Consider the following 22,287-nt stretch of genomic DNA (forward strand, 5'->3'; position numbering starts at 1 on the left):
AAGAAGGATTGAGCGGTATCCTCTTAGCTATTAATTTATTATTACTTTTAAATTAAATGTTTAAAATAAAATCATCACTGAATAATTTAGTTATTAGTAAGAATTTGTTGAGATAAACACCTGTTCTATGATCTTAGTTGTTCCAGAAAGGAAGTAGAGGAAGTTATTATTAAGGAATAATTAATTCACCAATTCCCGAAAATTATGCTGCAGTTGGGAGATCAATAGTGACGTTCGGAGCAACGGTATAAAAAGGGTAACGTAACTTACTGTATACTAAACTGTTTCATTGGAAAGATACTTTACTCAAATAATGAAAATTTAATTATCCTCGTAGTTAAAAATAACTGCTTCGTTGCAGCTTAATTTACGTCTTCTCTAGATGAATTGTCTTTGCACTTTTACATACACACACAAACGGTTGGAGGGTGAACTTTCTTTACATCTGGTGACAATAATATCAGTTATGAAATGATTAACTGAAAATTTTAATTATAGAAATAATATAGTTATGCTGAACGCAAAAATAACGCTTAAAACAAGGTACTTACAAAATACAGAATTCAAGCGTAAATGATGTGAATAAGACAAACAACTACTGGTTTTAACATGAATGAGAGTTTACGGAATGTTGTAACTATTTATTTCACAAAAAAAATCGTATACACGTTAAAACCAAAAAAATACATTTGTATTTATTGATTCTGTGTTCTAATTACATATCAAAATAGGAAAAACTCTTCTATAAAAATATAGTATGTTTATTTGTGATTAAATAAAATATGTTTCAATAAAATACACAGGTTTTTGTACAAATTAATAACAACAATAATTGAAAAAGCTTTTAACAATATGGTAAAAACTACACGAATACAAGTCTAAAAAATATTAACTTTAATGGTAATAACTAACATTTATTTTGCTTTTACAAAAGAGTTAAACATTTTTCAGTTCTAATTGTTCATTTATTAATCAAAAAAGATAAATATAACTGAAAGTATTGTTAATAAAGATAAAAATAATGTGTATGTGTGTGTGTGTGTGTGTGTGTGTGTGTGTGTGTGTGTGTGTGTGTGTGTGCGCACGCGCGTGGGTTAATTTTAAACTGTAAATGTAGTTTTACATGAATTATTTTCTATTTTAATTTATTTTTTGTAGTGTAACACTTTACAATGTATTTTAATTTTTTTTTTCTTTTAAAATAACAAACGGGTTTAGTAAGATATAGTTTCTTAAAGAAGGCAAAGTTACCCACCGATCAGTTATCATTAATATTCATTTTAATAGATTAATATTTTTATATAAAAAATATTAATGTTTCATTTCGTTAGAAAATAATTTTTTTGTTAATACAGTAATGAAAAGAAGCAATAATTAAATTCTATAAAATAATTTCCGTTCTTGAAATTTTTCCCGAATATTTTTTTATATTTCATGAACCAAATAATGATTGCAATGATTTATGTTATACGGATTTACTCTTTATTATTGGCTTTATTGAATTCAGCAAAGGAACAGACAGATATTTTATAAAAACAGAAAACTTTTATCAACGATAATGAAAATGGCATAAAGTAAATGACGTGAAAATATAAAATAATAATTGTCGGAAAAATCCATAAAAATAATAAGGCGTTTCAAACTCCTGGCCTTTCTGGTTTGATATAATAAAAGAACAAAAGTGATTTTTATAATTGTCTTAATAACTTTTAGGGTAGTTATATAAAAATAAATAACATGAACTTACTTTTTTCAATTGATATTTTTATTTAGATTTTAGAAATAATTCCGTACACGAGACCATATAAAATATAAATAAAAATCCGCATGTGATAGAACTTGTAACTATAGTGAGCGTGGCATATATAATTGGCGTAGTTCCACCGAACCGTTTGAAATAGTATGCGACAATTACTGGAAAAAACATGTGCACATGACGTTGATGTAATGGTATACTTGATTCTGTTTCATTTTAAAGCACCTAATAATTGCGAATTGTATACGTATTATTAACTAAGTTACTTAATTCATGAATGTTTGGTAGAAAATTTTCAACAATAATTCTGTTTTAGATATAAATTTTTAAATACATTTCCTAACACTATAAATTTAACATGTATTTTAGAACATAATTTTCTTCTTTGCATGTCTTAGTTTTATAATTTCAGTTGTATTTATCTTTTTATTTTTCAATTTATATAACAATGTTAGTAACAAATCAAAATAAATCAAACAATGTAATAAAGGAAATAAAAAAAAACTTGGTATTATTTCTTTAGTTAAATGTATAACTGATATAACATCGAGGAACATAATAAAATAAATTATCATAACTATGAATTTAAATCGGGTAATATATACATAATTACAAAAACTTCAATAAATTACTAATGTAAAATAATTTTATTACATTGTATACAATCCTATAAACTAGGGTAACAATTCACACACATTTTATTAAGCAAAAATACTTTAAATAAATTGTTGTAAATAACAGTATTTTATGAAATAAAAAAGACAACATTTTCATTGTTAAGTAAAATATTTACAAAATATTTTATTAAATAAATTTTTGTTTTACCCTTTAATTTCCAACATCACGTGCAGGTGACACTATTTTAAATTAATTTTATTATTTTTATTTAACCTGGTTTTTAGGAAGTGAAGGGTTGAAAACAAATATTAATGAGGTAGCTACGAATAATAATATATCTAAAAGAAATATTTTTAAAATTATTATTTACAAAAATTGTTTGTCCAAAGATAATTAAATAGGTATCTGAATATAATTTTTTTATTTTTTTATAACTTTATACAATAAAATCATTACGGTGGTTATGTATTTCTTGTTTTGAATTTTATTGGTAAAATTAAAATAATACAACTACACCGATTGCCGGCCTTTCATCCGGAGGTCCCGGGTTTGAATCCCGGTCAGGTATGGCATTTTTCATACGCTACAAAATTCCATTTCCATATCCCACGCACAAGCTTCAAGCTTATGTAGCGATATCATAAATAAAAAATAAAAATTAAGTCCATTCGTAAAATACATTCAATGCGTTATTTAAAGTAAGTTATATTATCGACTATTCCTGAAAATTTTAAATTAATACATAATTCATTACTCATAAGATTATAAGTTTTTAGAGAAATGAAATTTATATATAAATTATTTATTGTTCTTCAACTTAGACGAAATATATTGCCTAGGATAATTTAAAAAAATTAGCTGAAAATTTTTCAACTTTGTTTAATAAGAAATTCAGCAATATTAACATTAAATAATTAGAAAGTAAGAAAACAATATAGAATGGAAAAACTCAACTTTTATATACTGTTTGCTTGCAAATATTTAATAAAATAATTTTGCAAAAAACTATCATATTAATAAATTAATTATTAATTCTAGTAAAAAAAAATCAGTTTAAATTTTATTCCTTTAATGATTTACAGTAAACAGTATAAACATTAATTGCTTTTCTATAATTTCTTTTCATTCAGTAAATATATATAAATATATTTTTTTCTTAAGTAGAGTTTCAAATCATGTTTTAATGTTTCAATTTCAAAATCCTTTTAATTGTTAATAAAAACTCATTCTTATTATAAATCTTAATGTAAAACACATTTTGTTGACAGTAATTTTATGATTACAAAGACAGATTCATATAATTCTTTTAATACTAGGCCTACTCTAAAAAATTTCCATTTATTATTCTTTTAGATGAATATAGATTCCTACATGATTTTTTAAAACTTTTTTCATTTACTGAAGCAAGTTCAAACATATTTTTTCAGAAAGACCGACGTGGTTTATCGACTAATGCGAGATCCTTAATACATAAATGTGTATTACATAATGTATGTATGCATGATTGCTAGAAAGTTAGCTTGACGGGTTTTACAAATAGCTTAAGTATTTACATTTCAAACAGGAGTTTAAGGCGTGTGAATTGATAGGAAGATTTCGATACCTAATTCACGAAAGTCAGTGTAACTGTTTTTGACTCATAATGTCATTAACATTTATGCAATATTTTTAAATCATTTTACAAAATTACTGAATGTGGATCACAACTATTAATATAAAACTGAAGAAGATAAAAACGTAATTACGTACAATAAAATTAATTACTCTACAAGAAAAAATACTGACAGAAATGTGATTGGTTTTTCTTTTTATGTATTTTTGTATAATGTACTATTTGCAACTATTGCAACTGTTTACATTATTATTATTAAAAAGAAAAAAATTTAATATTAATATATACTTCAAATCTCTTTTATCTTATCGAATCCATATTTTTTTATTTTATCATGAATTAAAAAAGTGTATAATAAACTATTTCTTTTATTGATTATAAATTAATATTATTATTTATTCCAAAAATAATTAAAAGATTTTGTAATGAAATGAAACGTAAAAGGAAATTTAAAAAAATTTCCTCCACTCGTATTTAATATTAAAAAAATTAATATAAAAAAATGATCATCCGATAAAACTTCTGTTTTATTGTTAGTTTAATGCTATGAAATTATATGATTTAAATTTATTTGTTTCTGAGTGAATATCTTTAAGAGGCTTAATACATTTTTTTAATGTAATAATATTTTGTAATATGATTAGAACCGAGTTATTGGAGAATGATATATAAATACTATATTTATGCTAAGCTAATAAAATAATTGTGGAAGTACCTGATGATAAATAAAGCACACTTGTTTTACTATTTTATTAGTACAAATTATTATTTTTCAACAATGCAAAGCTGAATTAAACTGTTTATTGTTTTCTTAGAACAGAGTAAATCCAGCTAGGAGGAAAATCACTCCAAGAGAATAATCATAAAAGAATATTAAAAAAACATAATAAAATTTAGATTAGAAGAAAGAAGAGTATAATGGATTTACTAAAAACCTATTTTAGATTTTTAATTATAACAACGAGTGCTGAGTAAATATAATTCGTTTTTGTTGAAGAAGTTATATTGTACAAATTTCAGACTCTTTAAAACAGACAGGATATTTGTTAGTAAATTAAAGAGCTCTTAATTTTAAAATACAGTATCGAAAAGTGAAGTTTTTGTGGATTAATCTTTTTTTTCGATTATATTATTATAATCGAAATTTTTATATTAGGTTTATTTTCTGCTATACTGTATGTGAAAAATGAAATACAATTTATGAAATGGAGTACCGTGTTGGCTGTATGTAGGATATTTAATTTAATGAAATTTGATAATATAAAATATTATGGAAATAAAATAAAACAAGTGAGTTTAGATAAACACCACAATTTTTAGTTACTTATACACATTCATCTTTTTACACACCATGTACTTCCTCCCTCTTCAAAAATATATATTTATTACATTAAATACAATGAAAGTTAACACAATGGAGGTCAGAGATGTTAGGCAAGCAATCGATATGCATAGTTATACAAAAATAAAATACTTTTTCAGTTACGAATTATTTTATTACTAAACACATTTTAAACTATTCATAAATTCTTCCTCTCTTTACTTACGCGTTTTTTGTTTTGTATAAGGCCACTTAAAATAAGTATATTAATGGCCAGTAATTAACGTACATTTAATTCCATTGTATAAGTTTTCCAAAACATCAAGCCGATTTCAAAAACTAAAGCGAACATATTATTACTATTATCTGAAGTATAAATAAGTATTAAAAATTGCTTTTCAAAAGCTAGGAATGCATGGAAATTATATATTATTAATTATATAGTATCACAAATTTTAATTAAAATGTAAAAACTAAATTACATACACTCACGTGTGCTTAAATTTTTATTTTATACGTTATTGTAATGTTACTTTAACTATTTTGAAATCAAGCTTTTTCATCAATATCTCATTAAGGGTTTCTCCAAAAAGGAAAGATCATTTCTAATAAAAGTTTTCTTTATAAGAAGAAATACAAAAACATCGTTCTTCTTATCCTTGACCGCTTGGGTCTGATCAACAGGAACTTTCCCAAATCTTGAACTTGAGAAATTTATTTATAACAGGCACCTACAAACATTTGTTAAGTGTCATAAAAATTATAACAAATATCACATTATTTTTACAAAATTTGTGTAGATTATAATTTTTAATTATAAATACCAGTGAAAAAGAATTCCTTCGTAAAGCCAACAATGGAGAAAATAAGAAATTTTATAATAAAATATAAAACACATTTCTATTTATAAAAATATAAATAAACACAGCAAACATTTTGAAAAGTACGGCACATAACAAAAGGAAGTAATTAGCTTTTGTAAATCAACATCTACAAAACGAAGATTTAAATAATTATGACAGAATAAGATTATGATTATTATACATCAATAAGAAATAAAGAATAAGAAAAAATATACCAAATGATTGTAAAAATAAAAATACAATAACTTATTTAAAAATAAACAAATAACTCAACTATATTCTCACAATATAACTATTGTATTGCAAGTAAATGACGTAGTATTACAAATGATTCAGGACAACAACCAATATTGTAAATCGTATTACAAATCACACAAAGGCCAATAGATTTTATTACAATGGAAATACCGGTATTTGTAAATCTGATTATACTTATATAAATATAAATATTTTATAAATATAATAAATAGTTTATACTTATACTGATTATACTTATATAACAGAAAGCCTGAACTTTGGAAAGACATTGTTAAGTGATCAAAAAGGAGATCGATTAAAAATCGATACAGACATAAGGGAAATAAGATATTTTACAGAATCTCCTTTATCGAAAATTAGGTCGTAGGAAGTTTCTAAAGTTCTTGGGACCCAGTCAAATATATATTTTTACTCAAACAACTGCAAAGGTAGGATTGAAGTAACTGAGCATTAATTCTTCCGCTTTTACTATTAAAATAGAAGTAGAAATTGTATTGTCAGTAGAAATTTTAATCGTGAATTCTAGGACCGGTAGAAGGTTTTTAGCACCTTAAATTATATCCGAAACCAGTGAAAGATAAAATTTTAGATAGTTTATAGTAAGGATATAAGAAAAACTACGAGTCAAAACTTTTGAAAGCAATCCCAATAGTTAACAGAAGAGAATAGAACACAAACAGGGGTTACAAATAAATCGTAACTAATCGTTTATCCATCTCTAATTAGTTTCTTCTACCTTTATCGAAATATAGGTAGAAGAAACACACTTTAAACGTAGTCTCCACTAGGATCTAGACGATCAAACAAGAGGTTTTCTTTTACCAGCAAAAATTGATCATTGTTTGGTGTGGTCACTATGTTTACGAAAAGTCAAGGACATAAAACTTGAAGACTTTATGAAAATTATTTGTAAGTTTTAAGTTGTGAAATTTAAGTTTCCATGTTCCAATAATTAAGTTATTTTTAAACAAGTATTTGCTATGGGTAATACAATAAAATATCACAATGTTATTGCATCTTGTAATAATTGTGTTAATTCTTATGCAATTATATTATGAGTTTCAAATAAAATTAAAAAATAGTAAGCAAGAATTAATTCACAAATTCTATTTTACAGTATAGTAGGTTGTTTTCTTTAACGTGGTGTTTTATTTTGATATTAAGTTTTCAATAGGGAGTACATGTCGAGATCTGAGAAAATGAAGACGTCTTGCTCGAGCTCCGATATTGACATACGATTATGCGTGCTTTCGTTTTCCGTTTTATGTTGTTCGTTTACGTTATTAGTTATTTTATTGGTTGTTTTGTCCTGTTTTGTAGTTTTTTTTTGGGGGGAAGGTTGAGTTTTTTTTGGTTTTGTTGGATAGTACCCTTTTGTTTAGCTTCCATGCGAGCTAATCCTCCATTAATCACCAATTTATTGTTTGTGACTTATTTTATTTTATTTAAACGTTTTCCTTGTGTTTTGTTTGTTATTTGTTGTTAATTTTATTATTTTTCGTGTTTTTTGTTTAATATTTGTAAGTATAGCCTAAGGTTGCTAAGGTATATTTATATTACTTGCTTATGTTCGACTTGTATCAGTTCCTAAGTCGAACAACTCTGTTGATATAGACTAAAAAACTTTTTATTTATTTTTTAGGTCAGCTGATTGATACGAGGAAATTTTTGTGAAAAATTTCCTCATACAGTGTTAATTTGTTATTGTGATTGAACGTGATCGATTTGGGAGTATGTACCCTTCTATAGAAGATGAATTTACTCCTGTGGAACGGCAGTGGACTAATAGGACGCCAGGTGTTCGCGTCTCCGTGAGGTCCTTTCGAGGGTCAACGGCACTGATAGTGCATCGAGCTGCGACTGTGAATCACATCGCCGGTAGTTAGCTCGGCAATTAGAGGCCGCCAGATGGAAGTCTGTACAGGTGAACGTATCCAAGCGTTGTCAACGGGCTGAGGCTCTGTATATGGAGTTGAGCGATATTGATTTTAGTGGAAATGAGATTGAGCCCCCTTCACCGCTGGCTTCTTTTGTTGAGAATATTGGGGAACCATCAGCGGAAAAATCATCAAAACGCAGGTTGCGGTTCTCACCCCCCCCCCCCCCGGAAGAGAAGCAGGAAAAGCCTCCTGCGGCTGGGTAGTCTGATCAGGATGTTATAGTTGGGCTTCAACGGTGGAGCCGGGTACGTTGGCGAATAGAAAGGAATGTTTCTTTTACAATCTATGTTGTCTTCTTAAAGATGTCTCTGACCTGAGTGGGTTAGTACATCACACTAACATGAAATAATAAATCAAAGACTGTTCCATTTCGAAGATTGTTCCTTTGAAATGGATAGTATTGTGTTTGTGGTTGAAAAGTTTTGAAACATCTGAAGGAACTACCCTCAAAGGGCATGAGGACGCCAGTGGAGGCTGTGACGGTGGCCACCAAAAAGGCGATGGTGATGGAATCGAGGGCCGTCCAGACGGAGGACAAGTCTTCGCATGGACGTACGACAAGCACTGGACAAGGGTGAGGCTCATGGAAATCATCCTCGGTTGATTCTTCATCGGTGGCCCAAGAAGGCATTTGTAGCTATTGAAGTTCTTGAGAATGTTGCTGGTGTGGATGGACTGGCCTGGGTGATGGACTTAGCCCAGGGTGTGGAATCTTGAGCTGACTTAAAGATGTTGGAGGAAATGCCCTTAGCAGGGCCAATGCTCCGGTCGGGCTCGCTGCAGGCGAACCAGGTAGTCGCAGGTAGTACTCGGACCGAGAAACTGGCTGGTAGGGCGGAACCAGTGGGTAGACTGAATGGCAGCATTTGATTTTTCCGACGGTGACGAGCGGGTGGTATCACGTATCGTGGAGTCCGCCAGATTAGCGTTGGCCGCAAATCTTAGAGTTTGTTTTTGTGGGCTTCAGGTGATGATGGGGCAATACATTCATAAGGTGGCTGAATTCTTGGCCCGGAGGTGTTCCACTGAGTTTCGAATGCATTATGATGGGTCTACGTTCGGGGTTAAGGGGAGCCAGGCGAAGAATTCACTGCCACCCCCCCCCTGAGACCCAACCTCGAATGTGGAGATGGAGGCGACGGAACGATCATACGCGAATCTTCTTCGAACGGGTCGAGACACTGTTTCATTGGATGAAGTGAACATCTAGTCGGCACGCAGAAGTCAGGGAGAGGACCTTTACACACGGGTCCAAGACACAGGAAATGGGGTTACCATGTTAAGGCAACCAAATATTAGACAAGGTTGAATCCAGGTAGGGCCTTCAACCCTAACCGGTGGGTAAACATGCTCATTATGGACGTTGACACCCTTTTCTCGGAGGAGGATTTGGTGTGTGAGATGCGCAAGACTCTTTGTGATTCGGTTACCATCGATGTCCTCTCCCAGAGGGCGTCATACGGCGAAACAAAAATGGCAACGGTGGCGGACCCTCCTCTGCTAGTGACAGAATTATTGAAGGTTGGTCCAATTAGAGACGGATATCCAGGAAGTCCGACGAAGAACGTTGCTATCGTTGTTGGGGTATAGGGCACCGGGCGGGGACCTGCGGCGGTCCGGCCAGAAGGAGGCGATGTTTCAATTGTGGATCTCAGAGGCATCTCTTAAGGACTTTCCTACGGAGGCTAAGTTTCTGCACTGCAATGCCTGTGGGTACGCTCTTGGGGGCCCTGGCTGCAGGGCTGGCGCCCGGAAATGAATTCTGTCCAGGAGAGGTGGCCCGCTTCCGTCCTCCACTTTCGATGACTGGGTGGGGACTTCCACGTGGCTTCGGATTTTGATGGATAAAGTAAGACCGTAGTTCTGGCGAGGGATCCTTCCAGGGGTTCCTAACTAGAGGTAAAGCAGAAAGAACCGAGTTCCTGTAGAGAGACGTCGTTGGGGCCCCCCATTAGAGGCATGGCATATTACTAAAAGACCCCCTCCCCGGCTGTCTAGGGACAATTAGTTCTCAGCGAGGTAGTTTGAGGCGAAGTCAGCTCCTGGAGCTGTGTTAAGGCTTAGTTATGTGTCCAGCTTCGTGAGGGGGGGGGGTGGATAAGAAATGATGCATTCAAAATGAAAATTTAAATAAGTAAAGAATATAAATATATCAAAAAATTTATACAGACTGATATTTAAGAATGGAAACAGCGTTATGTTTCATATCTTGAGGTATTTGAAGGTAAAAGAATTGGGGTTCAACATGGTTAAAAAAATTTGTATTATGGTGGTGTTTAATTTTTGTTCACCATCTTGGACCAGCCATATTGAATCAAACTTAATAATTTTTAAATAGAAAAGTTAGAAAATGACACGTGCTTTTGGTTTGAAATTTTACAAGAAAAATATCCTGAAACCTGTTTTATTGTTAATGCCTTATAAGTGTTCCAAGTTACAATGACGGAAAAATGTGTTAAAATAAAACGAAGTAAAACGCTCTCCATATACAATTTTATTGCATTTTACATTCGTAATAAATGCAATAATGAACTATAAACAGTGCTATAATATTGATAATGTTAAACAATAACTAATAATTAACAACACAAAAACACATTAAACGACTACATCAACTGATGTGATTTACTTAAATATTAAAGTATTTATTTTAAAATGTTAACTTTTTCGATGGTAAATCAATAATTAAATAAATTTTGAAAGCATAGCATTCAACGATAAATGTGCAAAATGCTTTCCTTTTACAGCTTGGCAATGTGCTAACCTCAAGTAATATCCGTTTATAACTTGTCTGGTGGTACACGAGCAGTTTTATTGTTAACACGATTTTCCCGTCATTGCAACCTTGAAAGCTTATAACTCGATAACCAAGTCATTAACAGAAAACGGTTTCGCCATTTTTTTCTTGTAAAATTTTAAATCAAAATCAAGTGTCATATGTCGATCTCCCTGTTTATAAAAATTAAATTTCTTGAATATGGCAGATCCAAGATGACGGACAAAAATTAAATACCCACAATAATGCAGATATTGTTTTAAATATGTAGAACCCCATCTCTTATTGCCTCAAAATACCTCTCAGATTAAAATATATAAAGCTGCTTCTGCACTTAAATATCGTCCGGTATATAAAGTAAAAAAATAACAATAAAAATTTTAGAATTTTAATTGAATCGGTAAAAAATTAAAATTATAAAATAATTTAAAATTAGACTATTATAAAAACTATCACTTTTAATTACCACAGTATCACTGCATCATTATATGTTTTATCCTTTTAAAGAAATATAATATAATTTTTTTTTAATGAAATTTAGTTACAAATATGAAAAACAATTTTCAAAATTTTTAAAAACTTTCTTTATACTTTATAGTCAATCTTTAATCAAATTATTATCATATATTGCATGAGTTTAATTTGCAGGTTGATTTTAATTTCAAAAGATAAAATCATTTATTGAAATTTCTAATATATTTATTTATAAAGTATCAAAAAAATTTCAAACATTTACTAAAAAAGGTAACGAAATTGTGAAGTTTTACTAAGTAACTTTGTAACAAACAAATCTAGTAACTTTGTAATAGCAAAATTTAATCAATCGGCAATATCTGGAAGTATGTCAAATTAAGGGTACAAGATTTGTGAATAAACATTAAAAAAACATTCTGAGTTAAATAAAAGCAGTAAAAAGAATCTTGCTTCAAAACAAAATTTTTCCGGTTCTCGAATTTGAATTTTCTAATCGACTGAGTCTACGAATTCCATGAGCATTCTGCTTGCAGTTAAGAATTTTAATCATGAAACTGAATTTAAATAGAAATGGGTCAGGAATACTTCTTATTTTAGATTACGCAATATGAATATTTAATGTCACTTGAGTTTTAGTAAAATTACACTGGTCTACAAGTGTTTTCTTACACGTAAGTTTGGCTTACTCATGATTTCTGGACGCTAAATCCAAATTGACTTCAAAATTTGTCCTAAGTGCTTCATTACTTTTTTCTTTCGTCCTTAAAAATGAAAGTTGGTAAACTGCATAACATTCTATAATAGATCTAAACACTTGTAGTGATTTGTTGAGTAAAGTTTATACGTATTAATAATGAAATATCAATGACTGAATTTATTTATAATTAGTTCAGAGTGGAATAATTTGGAGGAGTGTTCAGTGAGATTAATATGATGATATAAATCATAAAATGACATCGTAACTATCTGTTTATTACTACTCATTCCTTTTTGGAAAACACAGTTACATGATCTAATTAATAACCTTTATTAATAAGACCATATGGTCATTTCAATCGTTATTTTTACTAAGGAATTACCCAAACCAGAGATCAGTTTCATTCTCACTTTAATGCTAATAAATGCGAGTTTATTTCTTAGCGAGCGAAAATCTTCATTTCATACATATTGTTTCGTTTTTTTTTTTATTAGAAATTTATACAGAAATTTTTCGTAATAGTATAAATAAACGAAAAGTCTTTTCTAATTGTTTGGTGAATTACATTTTAGGGGTAAAAAAAGAAATAACAGTCCTTTGATTAAAAAGTTTTATGAACTCTATTTTGAGCGTAATTAAGCAGGTCAGTACCTATCATATCTACTGTAATTGTGTAACTTTCCCACCCAGGTGGCCTCGACATATGCTTTTTGTTGTTTCGTTTGGCATGGAGAGAGCCTAAAGAATACTTCACAGAACGTTATTATTTTTGAATTACAAAATCAAAGGCATCAAAAGAAAATTCAAGAATTTTGTTGCATATTCTAGTCTTCCTTCAGCCATAAGAACTATTCCATATAGTAATAAGTTACCTGTTCTTGCTCCGCCAGAATATGGAGTTCAGAAGAAAATGGTAACGATTATACAGGTTACGGTGATTTAAGAAATAATGAGAAAGAAGAGTATCATAATTTCCAAGGTGAGATCATTGAACTTTACAAAGTTATTCAAGCAGAACTTAATGATCTGATCTTAATGAACAGTAATCTTAATCTCTCTAAGTTAAGTCAGATGTATTGTCTTCAAGGTTGTTATTTAATGTTATTGTCTTCAAGACAGGAATCTTCTCGAAAGTGACAGCTTTTTCGTGTTAGGCAGCAAGAATTTAAGCACCTCCTTAAAAATATAGATACTGTACTACAGTGATGTAAATGCTTTATTGTCTATGTGTAAACTGTAGGTAAATTCTTTATCTTTATTTACTGGGAAAGCACCACATTCCTACGGAGGGAAGATTTTTTATAGATATCTCTAAAAAAAATAAAATAAAATAAATAAAAGAAACCTATAACAATATGATATTTACTGACGATGTTGAATTAAACTAAGTGTTCTTAACACGTATGTGGAAAGGTAAAGATGATTAATTAGGACTGCAGTTCTGTTATACTAAGCGCTGTTAATTCTTTTTATACGAGTGAGGCACTAGATAAAAAAAAAATTAAAAACTACTGGTCATTGGAAGCATCATAACTAGACAGAAAAACGTTATGCGGTTGTGAATCTAATGAATGTTTATCTTTCACCATCACAAGTAAACTTTATCATAGAATGAATCGAAATGTCTAAGGTTTCATATATTTCTTAAGAGCAAGTCTCCCAGGATCAGTGAGAAAAATTCAAATTCAAATTCATTGAGTGTTTTTTGGAATACATGTACGTAAACTAATGAAGGGTTCAAAGTTTGAACGAATCTGTGAAAGCAGCACAAATATCATTTCAAAATATTGTTAAGTCATTCACTGACAAAAAAAAGGTTGAAAAAATTGTAGAATTAGTGACTGAACTTATTGAAAACTTTAAAAAATTAAGATGCAACATGTCTCTAAAAATACTCATGTTGCATTACATTCTTGACTCAACTGTCATGAACCAGGATGTACTAGTATCAATGATGCAAAAACGCTACCAGGGAAAATAAAATCTACATGTGCTTACTGATAACTGCAGACTAAAAGGGAATATTACAGAAGCTGACGATAGGATTAACCTAAAGAAAATCAGACATTTTCTGTGATAATATCCTGCTACCGTCTGTATATTTCCTTAAAACTTAGGTTTTGTTTAAACTCTTAGGTTTCCTTTGGATTTAAAAAGTAGATTTTAATTATCAACTGATATCGATGTTTAAAGTGTACAAATTATGTTAACTAACTTTGACATAACAAAATAAGATTCGTTTTTTAAATAAATAAAATACTTTAAACTTTTATGAAGTTTAAGAATATTGCCTTCCATTCAGTTTTATTTTGCAGATTTGCAAACAACACAATGAAAATTCTACGACAAACGGTTTTCCTTTGTACTTCTATTATGTTTTAAAAAATGTTATTAAATAGTCATGGTTTGGTTACATCTTATAACTAATCTATCATTAACCTATCAAGTTAGTCTAGTGATTAAATTCGTCATCGCGAAATCAGTTGATATTCGAAGGCAAGAGTTCTAAGGTTCGAGTCCTTGTAAAAGGCAACTGCTTTTACATGAATTTTAATACTAGACTGTACATACCAGTGTTCTTTGGTGCTTGGGTCTCAATTATTCACATTGGGAAAGCAATGCCAAACCACCTGTAAAACCTGCCACGAAAATTCCAAGGAGTTGGAATCCCCAAGGGTCGAACACGACTGACTGGCTAAATTTATATTTTTATTTTAATAACATTTTAATATTACTCGTAATATACTTTACCTGAATTTCTCCAATTAATTTTAAGTTCCTTAAAAAATGTAAACAATACAATAAAAATGACTGAATGAGCATTCGAATGAATTTTTTGGATTGACGAACTAGAATGCTGACCATCTCCTTGTAAGCCTATTGCTTCCATAACCCCTCCTGAAACAATATACATAAATATAAAAATGAAATAATTCAAACTAATAAGATTATGATGTAAATAATGTTATTTTTAAATTATCACTTTTAAATTAATGTTAGATAATTTTTCACTTAATTATATTATTTTACAAACATTTTTGTTTACTTCCCTCTTTTGATAGTCACAACAATGAGCTAAAAATGAATTAATTAGTTATTATTTCATCCAATCGGCTCTTATAAATATGAATAAATTTTGCATTTTTAGAATTGACCAGCCATGCTACCAGAATGATACGGGTTTCATAGTTTACCATATATTCCTAGGAAACTTTGAAAAAAGTTAACATTCCTTCCCAGATCCTTTAAAAAAATTGGTAGAGAATTTCCTACCTTTTCTTTGTCATTTTCTCTCTTATTTTACCTTCTATCAATAATGCATCGAGAAAATAATTTTTCTGAAGCTTTATGTTTACATATTTTTATGAACATTTGACAGGAGCTGAATTCCACTTTCAACAAAAAATTATTTTGTAACTTAAAAATACTGATGTTGTTTATTATAATAAAAAGAACGATGGATAAAATTAAATCCTGTAGAATTTTCAAACATGTTAATTTTTAAACAATTCATCTTTTTCCAATCTTAACGACCACTTTAACATCTGCTTGATATTTTAATTTTAAACTATGTACATTTATAACATTGTTTTATTTCTCTGATAATTCTGCTTATAGATTAATAAGCTTACGTTTTCAGTTAAAAGGCTCATTTGAACTACATTAAAATGGTCCATCTCTTTGAAATAACTTACAAGCCCATGACACTATAGATATTTGTATTCGATTTCTGAATTTTATTTACATATCTTAAGTATCCTTTTTTCTTTCTAACACCAAATACCTACTTTTTCAAACAAATCCATCCCTTCATATTATCAGTTTTTTTTTATTTTAAAATGCCTTGCTTACCTTAATTTACAATTGATATCAATATATTAATTTTATAAATTATGTTAATCTTGATATAGCAAAATAAAATAATTCTATTATCTCTGAACTCTGATATTGGTATATCTTAGAAGTGTGAAGATTAATAAGAAAAATAACATAATATATATATGTAGATAAATGTATATATATCTACTAACTAAACCAAGAGCTACAAATACATATATGTCGGCTTTAAATCTTGGTTTTTAACTATCGCCCAAAATTTGAAAACTACTGAAGGGTGTAATAAAGCAATTATGGGCAGGTAAATTAATTTTCCCTATCGAGGAATATATTAAAAATAAAGAAATTATTTTTGTTATAGTCAAATAAAATGTTTAAGATACAATTACGAGGGTCATCCAGAAAATAAAATCCGCTTATATTTTGTAACACATTTAATGTTATTTATTCTACATTTAATATATTTATCGTAATCTACATTTTTAAGCTATTTTTAACATAATCATCTTCTAAGCTTAAGCATTTGTCATATCTTGACACTGGTTTTTACCGTCGTGTTTTTCAACCTCGCCAAAGAAGTCTGCTGCCACTTTATTAAATTTATTAAACCACTTACGAACAGCTGTCTTGAAGTCATCGTCACTTTCATTCCTGCCAAGAAACTCCTTTAATTTTGTAAACAGATGGAAATTGCTTGAAGCTAGATCTGGAATGTCCAGCGGATGAACAAAAACATCCTATCCGAAACGTTTGAGAAGTCCACAAATTTTTTTTTTGGACGTGGTTTTTTGTGACTCATGTGAATATGCATTGTCACAAAGCAAACACACTCCACGACGAATTAGACCATTTGAAAAACTGTCGCAATATATGGTAGTAATTTGACGATGAATTTTCACAGGACGAACACCTTGCACATTCAGAAATACATATGACCGATCGTAGCTCACAATTGCCCGGATTTTCAATTTTTTATTCGTTGTAAACACAAGTAAAATAATGCCTTGTCACAGAACAGCTACGAAATTTTGAAGAGCACTTGCAGAATAACAACTGAGACCGGCTTGTTTTCAATAAAACTTCGACATCGAATGTTTTAAATATGAAGCCAAATATAAACTCGGTAATTTACCAACGTCAATAAACCAATAACGCTGTTCGTTTAACTTTTCAAAAACTTTAAATAGTACTGTATATAACTCAATTTATTTAATTTTAATCTATCAAAACTTTATAAACATTCTTCTGTAACAACATATTACGAAAACCTCTACTCTTCTCCTGCAGCATGTTATGGTTTTATTCGTAGTACTGGACATTATTATAATGTCTAATTCATTACTTTATCAATGCTTTTTCTGAATTTGATTTTATATTAATGTCTAGAATGTATTTTATTAGGGGGTTTAAAGATAAACTCATGTATTGATGATAAAATTTACTTATGGTTTCTAATCTATGAACCCGATTGTAAATATAAATAAAGATCCTTTTTAGTAGCTGATTGTTTCTGTAGTACAACTGGATACGAGTGTTTGAGTTGTGCAGGCTTTGTTGGGTTATGCCTGTTTGTTGATTTTAAGAAAATCCTTACTCCATTTATATTTTTTATCTAAATAGCAAATTCTCCAAAAAGCAGAAAAGTATGTTATTTTAGTAAATTTTAAAATGCAATGAATAAAATTTATTTTGTATACAAACGAATTTATTACTATGTAAATTTAAAGATGTTTTTAGGCCAGTTAGATAGTTTTGGTAATAGAAATAACTGGTATTCCTGAAAGAAAAAATACAAAAGTGCAAAGTAAATAATTTAAAAAAATAAATAATTAAAGATTGCAGACGAGAAAAATAAAATTTTAATATTAAAAAAAAAATGGATTAGTCGGTTCTGCAGAAAATGTAAAAATCCAGTAAATAATAACATCTAAAAAATTAGTGAAAGGGTAATATATATAAGTAGTGTCTGGTGATTAATGGTTAGTTGTAAGATCAGTGAATAGTGTATGAAGAAATAAAATCAGTAAGTTCGTAAAAAGCATCTGAAACCTATAATGTTGGAAAAAATATTTTAAATTTATTAGATCCGAGAATATTTTGAATAAAGAAGGCCCACTTTACAATAATTACTGAAAACCTGATTTATTTACCACTATATATGTATACTCCACAATCCCAGACTTGCTCCGTAATATTTTCATAAAATTTAAATTGACAAATTACCACAATATACTTAATAAAGTTTTGTTATTTTTGAAAACATTAAAGAAGATTCATTTTTTTATCAAAGGTAAAATTAAATATTTATCAATTTTAATTTTTTTTAAATGCTATTTTAATGTTAGTAAACGTTTATGGAATATAACTGTTTATAAATTTGAAATGGTGCTTGAAAGAACTGTTCTACGTACTAACTCAATTTGATGTTATAGAAAAGAAAATTTAAATAAATATTAGGAAATATGGATTAAACGGCCCCGAAATACCAATCATGCAATTTTAAATTATGGGTGTTTGAATTTTTTTATATTGAAAAAACGCTGTGTAGAATATAATTTTTATTTATGCGGGTTACGCGGAATGCTTAAGTCTACTCATCTCATTACAAGATTCTAATATAAACTTATATTGAAGGTACAAGATCCCAAATAATTCTCTCATATTTGTCTTAAGACTTCTTCATTTTGTATTTTATTAATATACTTAATTTTACATCCTCGGGTAAAACTACCCGAGGATGGAAAATTATGTATTTTAAAGGCTTGCAATGTTTTCATTTCTGTTTTTTTTTTTTTTTTAACTTGGTGGTTTCGCTAGCATACGTTTCTACACTATTCATCACGCAAATATTTAACAGAAAATCCTAATTTTTAGATCTATATTATATGCTATCAGATTTTATTCTATGTAAAAGCTCCCCTCGATTGTGCGAGTCTGTTTATGATGTCTAAATTGCAGCTTCCTTTTTTTGTAATTTTGTTTCCTAAATAATAAAACTTGTATGACTTCTTGTTCACTACTTTCATACATTTTAATATTAAATTTTTAATTCTCTCGCGTTTTATTTGCAGTGTTTTACATTTCTTTCTTTTTAAACTGAATTATTCTCCTACTAATTAATTCATGCCGTTAAAATTTCTTCAGATATCATTTTTTGTCAAAAAATACAATTTTATCAGTAAATATGAATGTTTTTATATTTAAATCTAGGGTAGTTACTTTTCTCTAAAATTTTTCTTTCAACTCATAGATTTCTTCTATCATATAAAAGTGAAAAGCAGTTGGCTCTCTCTTATCCTACGATTTTCCTGAAACCGTAATGATTTTTATCTAATACTCCTGTAATATGTTCTAGTCCCATTAAATTATCGTAGTATTTTAGGTACATTAGACAGTGCAGTGATAGCTGAATAGTTACTCTAGTTTATCACTACTACTTTCTTTTCTAACTATACTAATTAATCAAATTTACAAAATTATTTATTTTCATATTTCAATTTGAGATTTGTTAATAATTACGAAACTAAAATAATTTCCACACATTTCCGACAGTAATATTTACCAGTCTGTTTGAATTCTTTTTAAGAAGTTTTCAGACAGAAGCGGGAAGTGGAAAATTGCCTTTACTAGATTATAAATTGATACAATTAATATCTGCTTTAAAATATTTTTTATTTCGTTAAACCTGACAGTAAAAAGAATGTTAATTCATATTACCTTTTATTTATTTCTAATATTTATACTAATTTTGTTTTTATTTTTTCATTATTCATTAATTAGCAGTTTTATTCATAATTCAGTAGGCGGTAGTTAGTTCAAGCGCCATTGAGGTTATGTTGCCGCGACACTATCGCAACATTAGCTAGTTCCCGGCCATCAGGGGAGATACCGGCTGGTGAGTTGTATCGACCTGATGATAAAGATGCAATAATATATGCCAGTTGTATCACTTTACTTACTCGAATACAGTCCAGTAAAGTTACTTTATAAAGATACTCAGTCTGTCAAATACCATCAAATACCAATACGGAGTGCTACAAAAACACTGCAATGAAAAAGGAAGGTGTCATAAAATTTCTGGATGATATTACCGATGATATTTCCAATTTACTTATCGAATCTATCTCACCACTGGATTCTATAAAATTCAATATCGCTAGACTGTACGTATGAAACAACTGTCTACGTGTATATCAAAAGAAAGAACTTTATAAAGAGAAACGACGCTGAAAAACAACATAAAAAAGAGTATGTTGAAATGTGTAAGAGGGAGGATATTGAGAGTATTACTGAAGGTGCAATCAGTGAATTAATAGAAACGGTGTTTACATCGAAAGACTGAAACACATGTAAACATGTAGACGGTTTACTGATGGAAATTAAAACATATAAATCACCTTTAAAGGTTGGTAGGTACATAAATGGTTGACTGATCGAATACAAATGGGATGTGAGAAGTACAGTTTGGTTTACTAAAGATATTCCTTAATATATCAGTATATATTAATATATACTGATATACTAATATAGACTAATATAAAGTATATTAATATATACTTTTATTCCTTGGTAGTATAAAAAGGTGAAGTGTCAGAAATTATATTAATGGAAAAATTCAAATGTACTATGAAATCGCATTGCATGTTCCCGGCTCGATCAGGATATTGAGAGACTAACAATTTAAAAAAAATATTTATATAAATATTATTTATTAATTTAAGAGCATAGAGAATAAGGCAAATCAATAATAATAATAATAATAATAATAATAATAAAAATAATAATAATTTATAATTTACATACAGAATAGAATTTCCAATAAGGTCAGGATTAATTTGAAGGTAGTTAAATCATAAAAACCAGAATATAGTCCTATTGACTAAAGGCATTATAATGACCGCTAATACTAATACCAAGTACTACATTAATAACAAGATAAGATTAGACCAGTTTACGGTTCATACAATTTTATTGACTGCGAATACCTTTCCTATTTACAATAATACTACTCTAACAATTTAGGAATGGATTTAATACTTTATCGCTTTCACTAATGTCTATTAGTAACTCACAATTTCTTGTATTCACCCCCGTCCACACTGGAATGTTTGTGACTCACTTAGAACTTTGTTACTGTAACGCGTCGAACACTCCTCGCCAAGCTACTCGCTTATCCTCGCTTCATATTCCTCGCTTAATACTAACTTTATCGGAATGGAATGGAATGGAATGCAAAGTTGGCAGGAGTCTATTACTCCCTACTTTATCGCAGAACCTGGACAGAGTCCCTTGCTGCTGGATCATTCTAATCGGGCTTGTTTTTAAAAGGGTTATTTTTTAATCTCGGATCTAATTTTTCAAGTTTTGTCTATTATTATTTTAGTGAATTTAAGACGGATTTAATTGCATTCCAATCCGTTGTTAAACCAGCGTTATCGAACCCATTTCATGGGCCGACCGCGGAAGGCTAGGCTTATAAAGCCTGTCCTCCCGACGTAATTCCCCTTCAGACCGTCCACTGAAGTCCTTTCGGTGCTAACTCTTTAATAGGCTAGCAGGAATACGCCACAACGGGGCACTAGCTATAAGGAGCGAGCAATGCGTCCCCTTTTCCGGAGGAGTCGCAATTGCTGGGATATTTTGTCTTACTGTAAGTTTTTTTTTTTTTTTTTTTTTTTGTTTGTTTTTTTTAAATTTAGACCGCGTTTTTGTTTTATGCGCGACTTACCGTGTTTGACGTCTTCAAACTATATAACTCGCGAAAACTTTTCACTCGCGACCCCGGAAACGCGTCTGACGCACTATTCCGTTTATGGCTCATGCGATATGGAGGCCCCTAAGCCTGGTTTGTCGATTTTCGGCTACCGCACCGCACCATCACGGTGGTTCGTCCAGTACGGCGTGAGGCCGCTTCCTTACAACTGTCGGAGTTGGCTCCTCTCGGCAGATGTCCCGAAGATGACTGTGTTCGGACACAGCCGCTCTCCCGAACAGTCTGCGCGCCTGCGCCACCCTCACCTCGGACACGGATTGAAATCTCGCATCAGATCGGAGAGTGGCGTTCCTGACGAACCACGGAGCTCCAAAGATCGTCCGCAACGCGATGTTTTGGACGGCCTCGATCTTCTTTTGAAG

General features: G+C 30.0%; 1 protein-coding gene across 3 annotated transcripts in view; it reads right to left on the reverse strand.

The window, feature by feature from the left end:
- LOC142325557 (uncharacterized) overlaps window positions 1-22,287 on the reverse strand; it is a 387,407-nt gene that overhangs the window by 12,655 nt on the left and 352,465 nt on the right. For 2 of the 3 annotated variants that reach the window (XM_075367460.1, XM_075367450.1), the window contains exon 8: window positions 15,067-15,213. In XM_075367460.1, coding sequence (XP_075223575.1) covers window positions 15,067-15,213 — 147 coding nt within the window. Of the gene's footprint in view, window positions 1-4,505; window positions 6,039-15,066; window positions 15,214-22,287 lie in introns of those variants that run through there. The other variant, XM_075367470.1, reaches the window with a different exon arrangement.

The sequence above is a fragment of the Lycorma delicatula genome, chromosome 1, assembly GCF_047948215.1.
Source record: "Lycorma delicatula isolate Av1 chromosome 1, ASM4794821v1, whole genome shotgun sequence".
NCBI classification, from domain to species: Eukaryota; Metazoa; Arthropoda; class Insecta; order Hemiptera; family Fulgoridae; genus Lycorma; species Lycorma delicatula.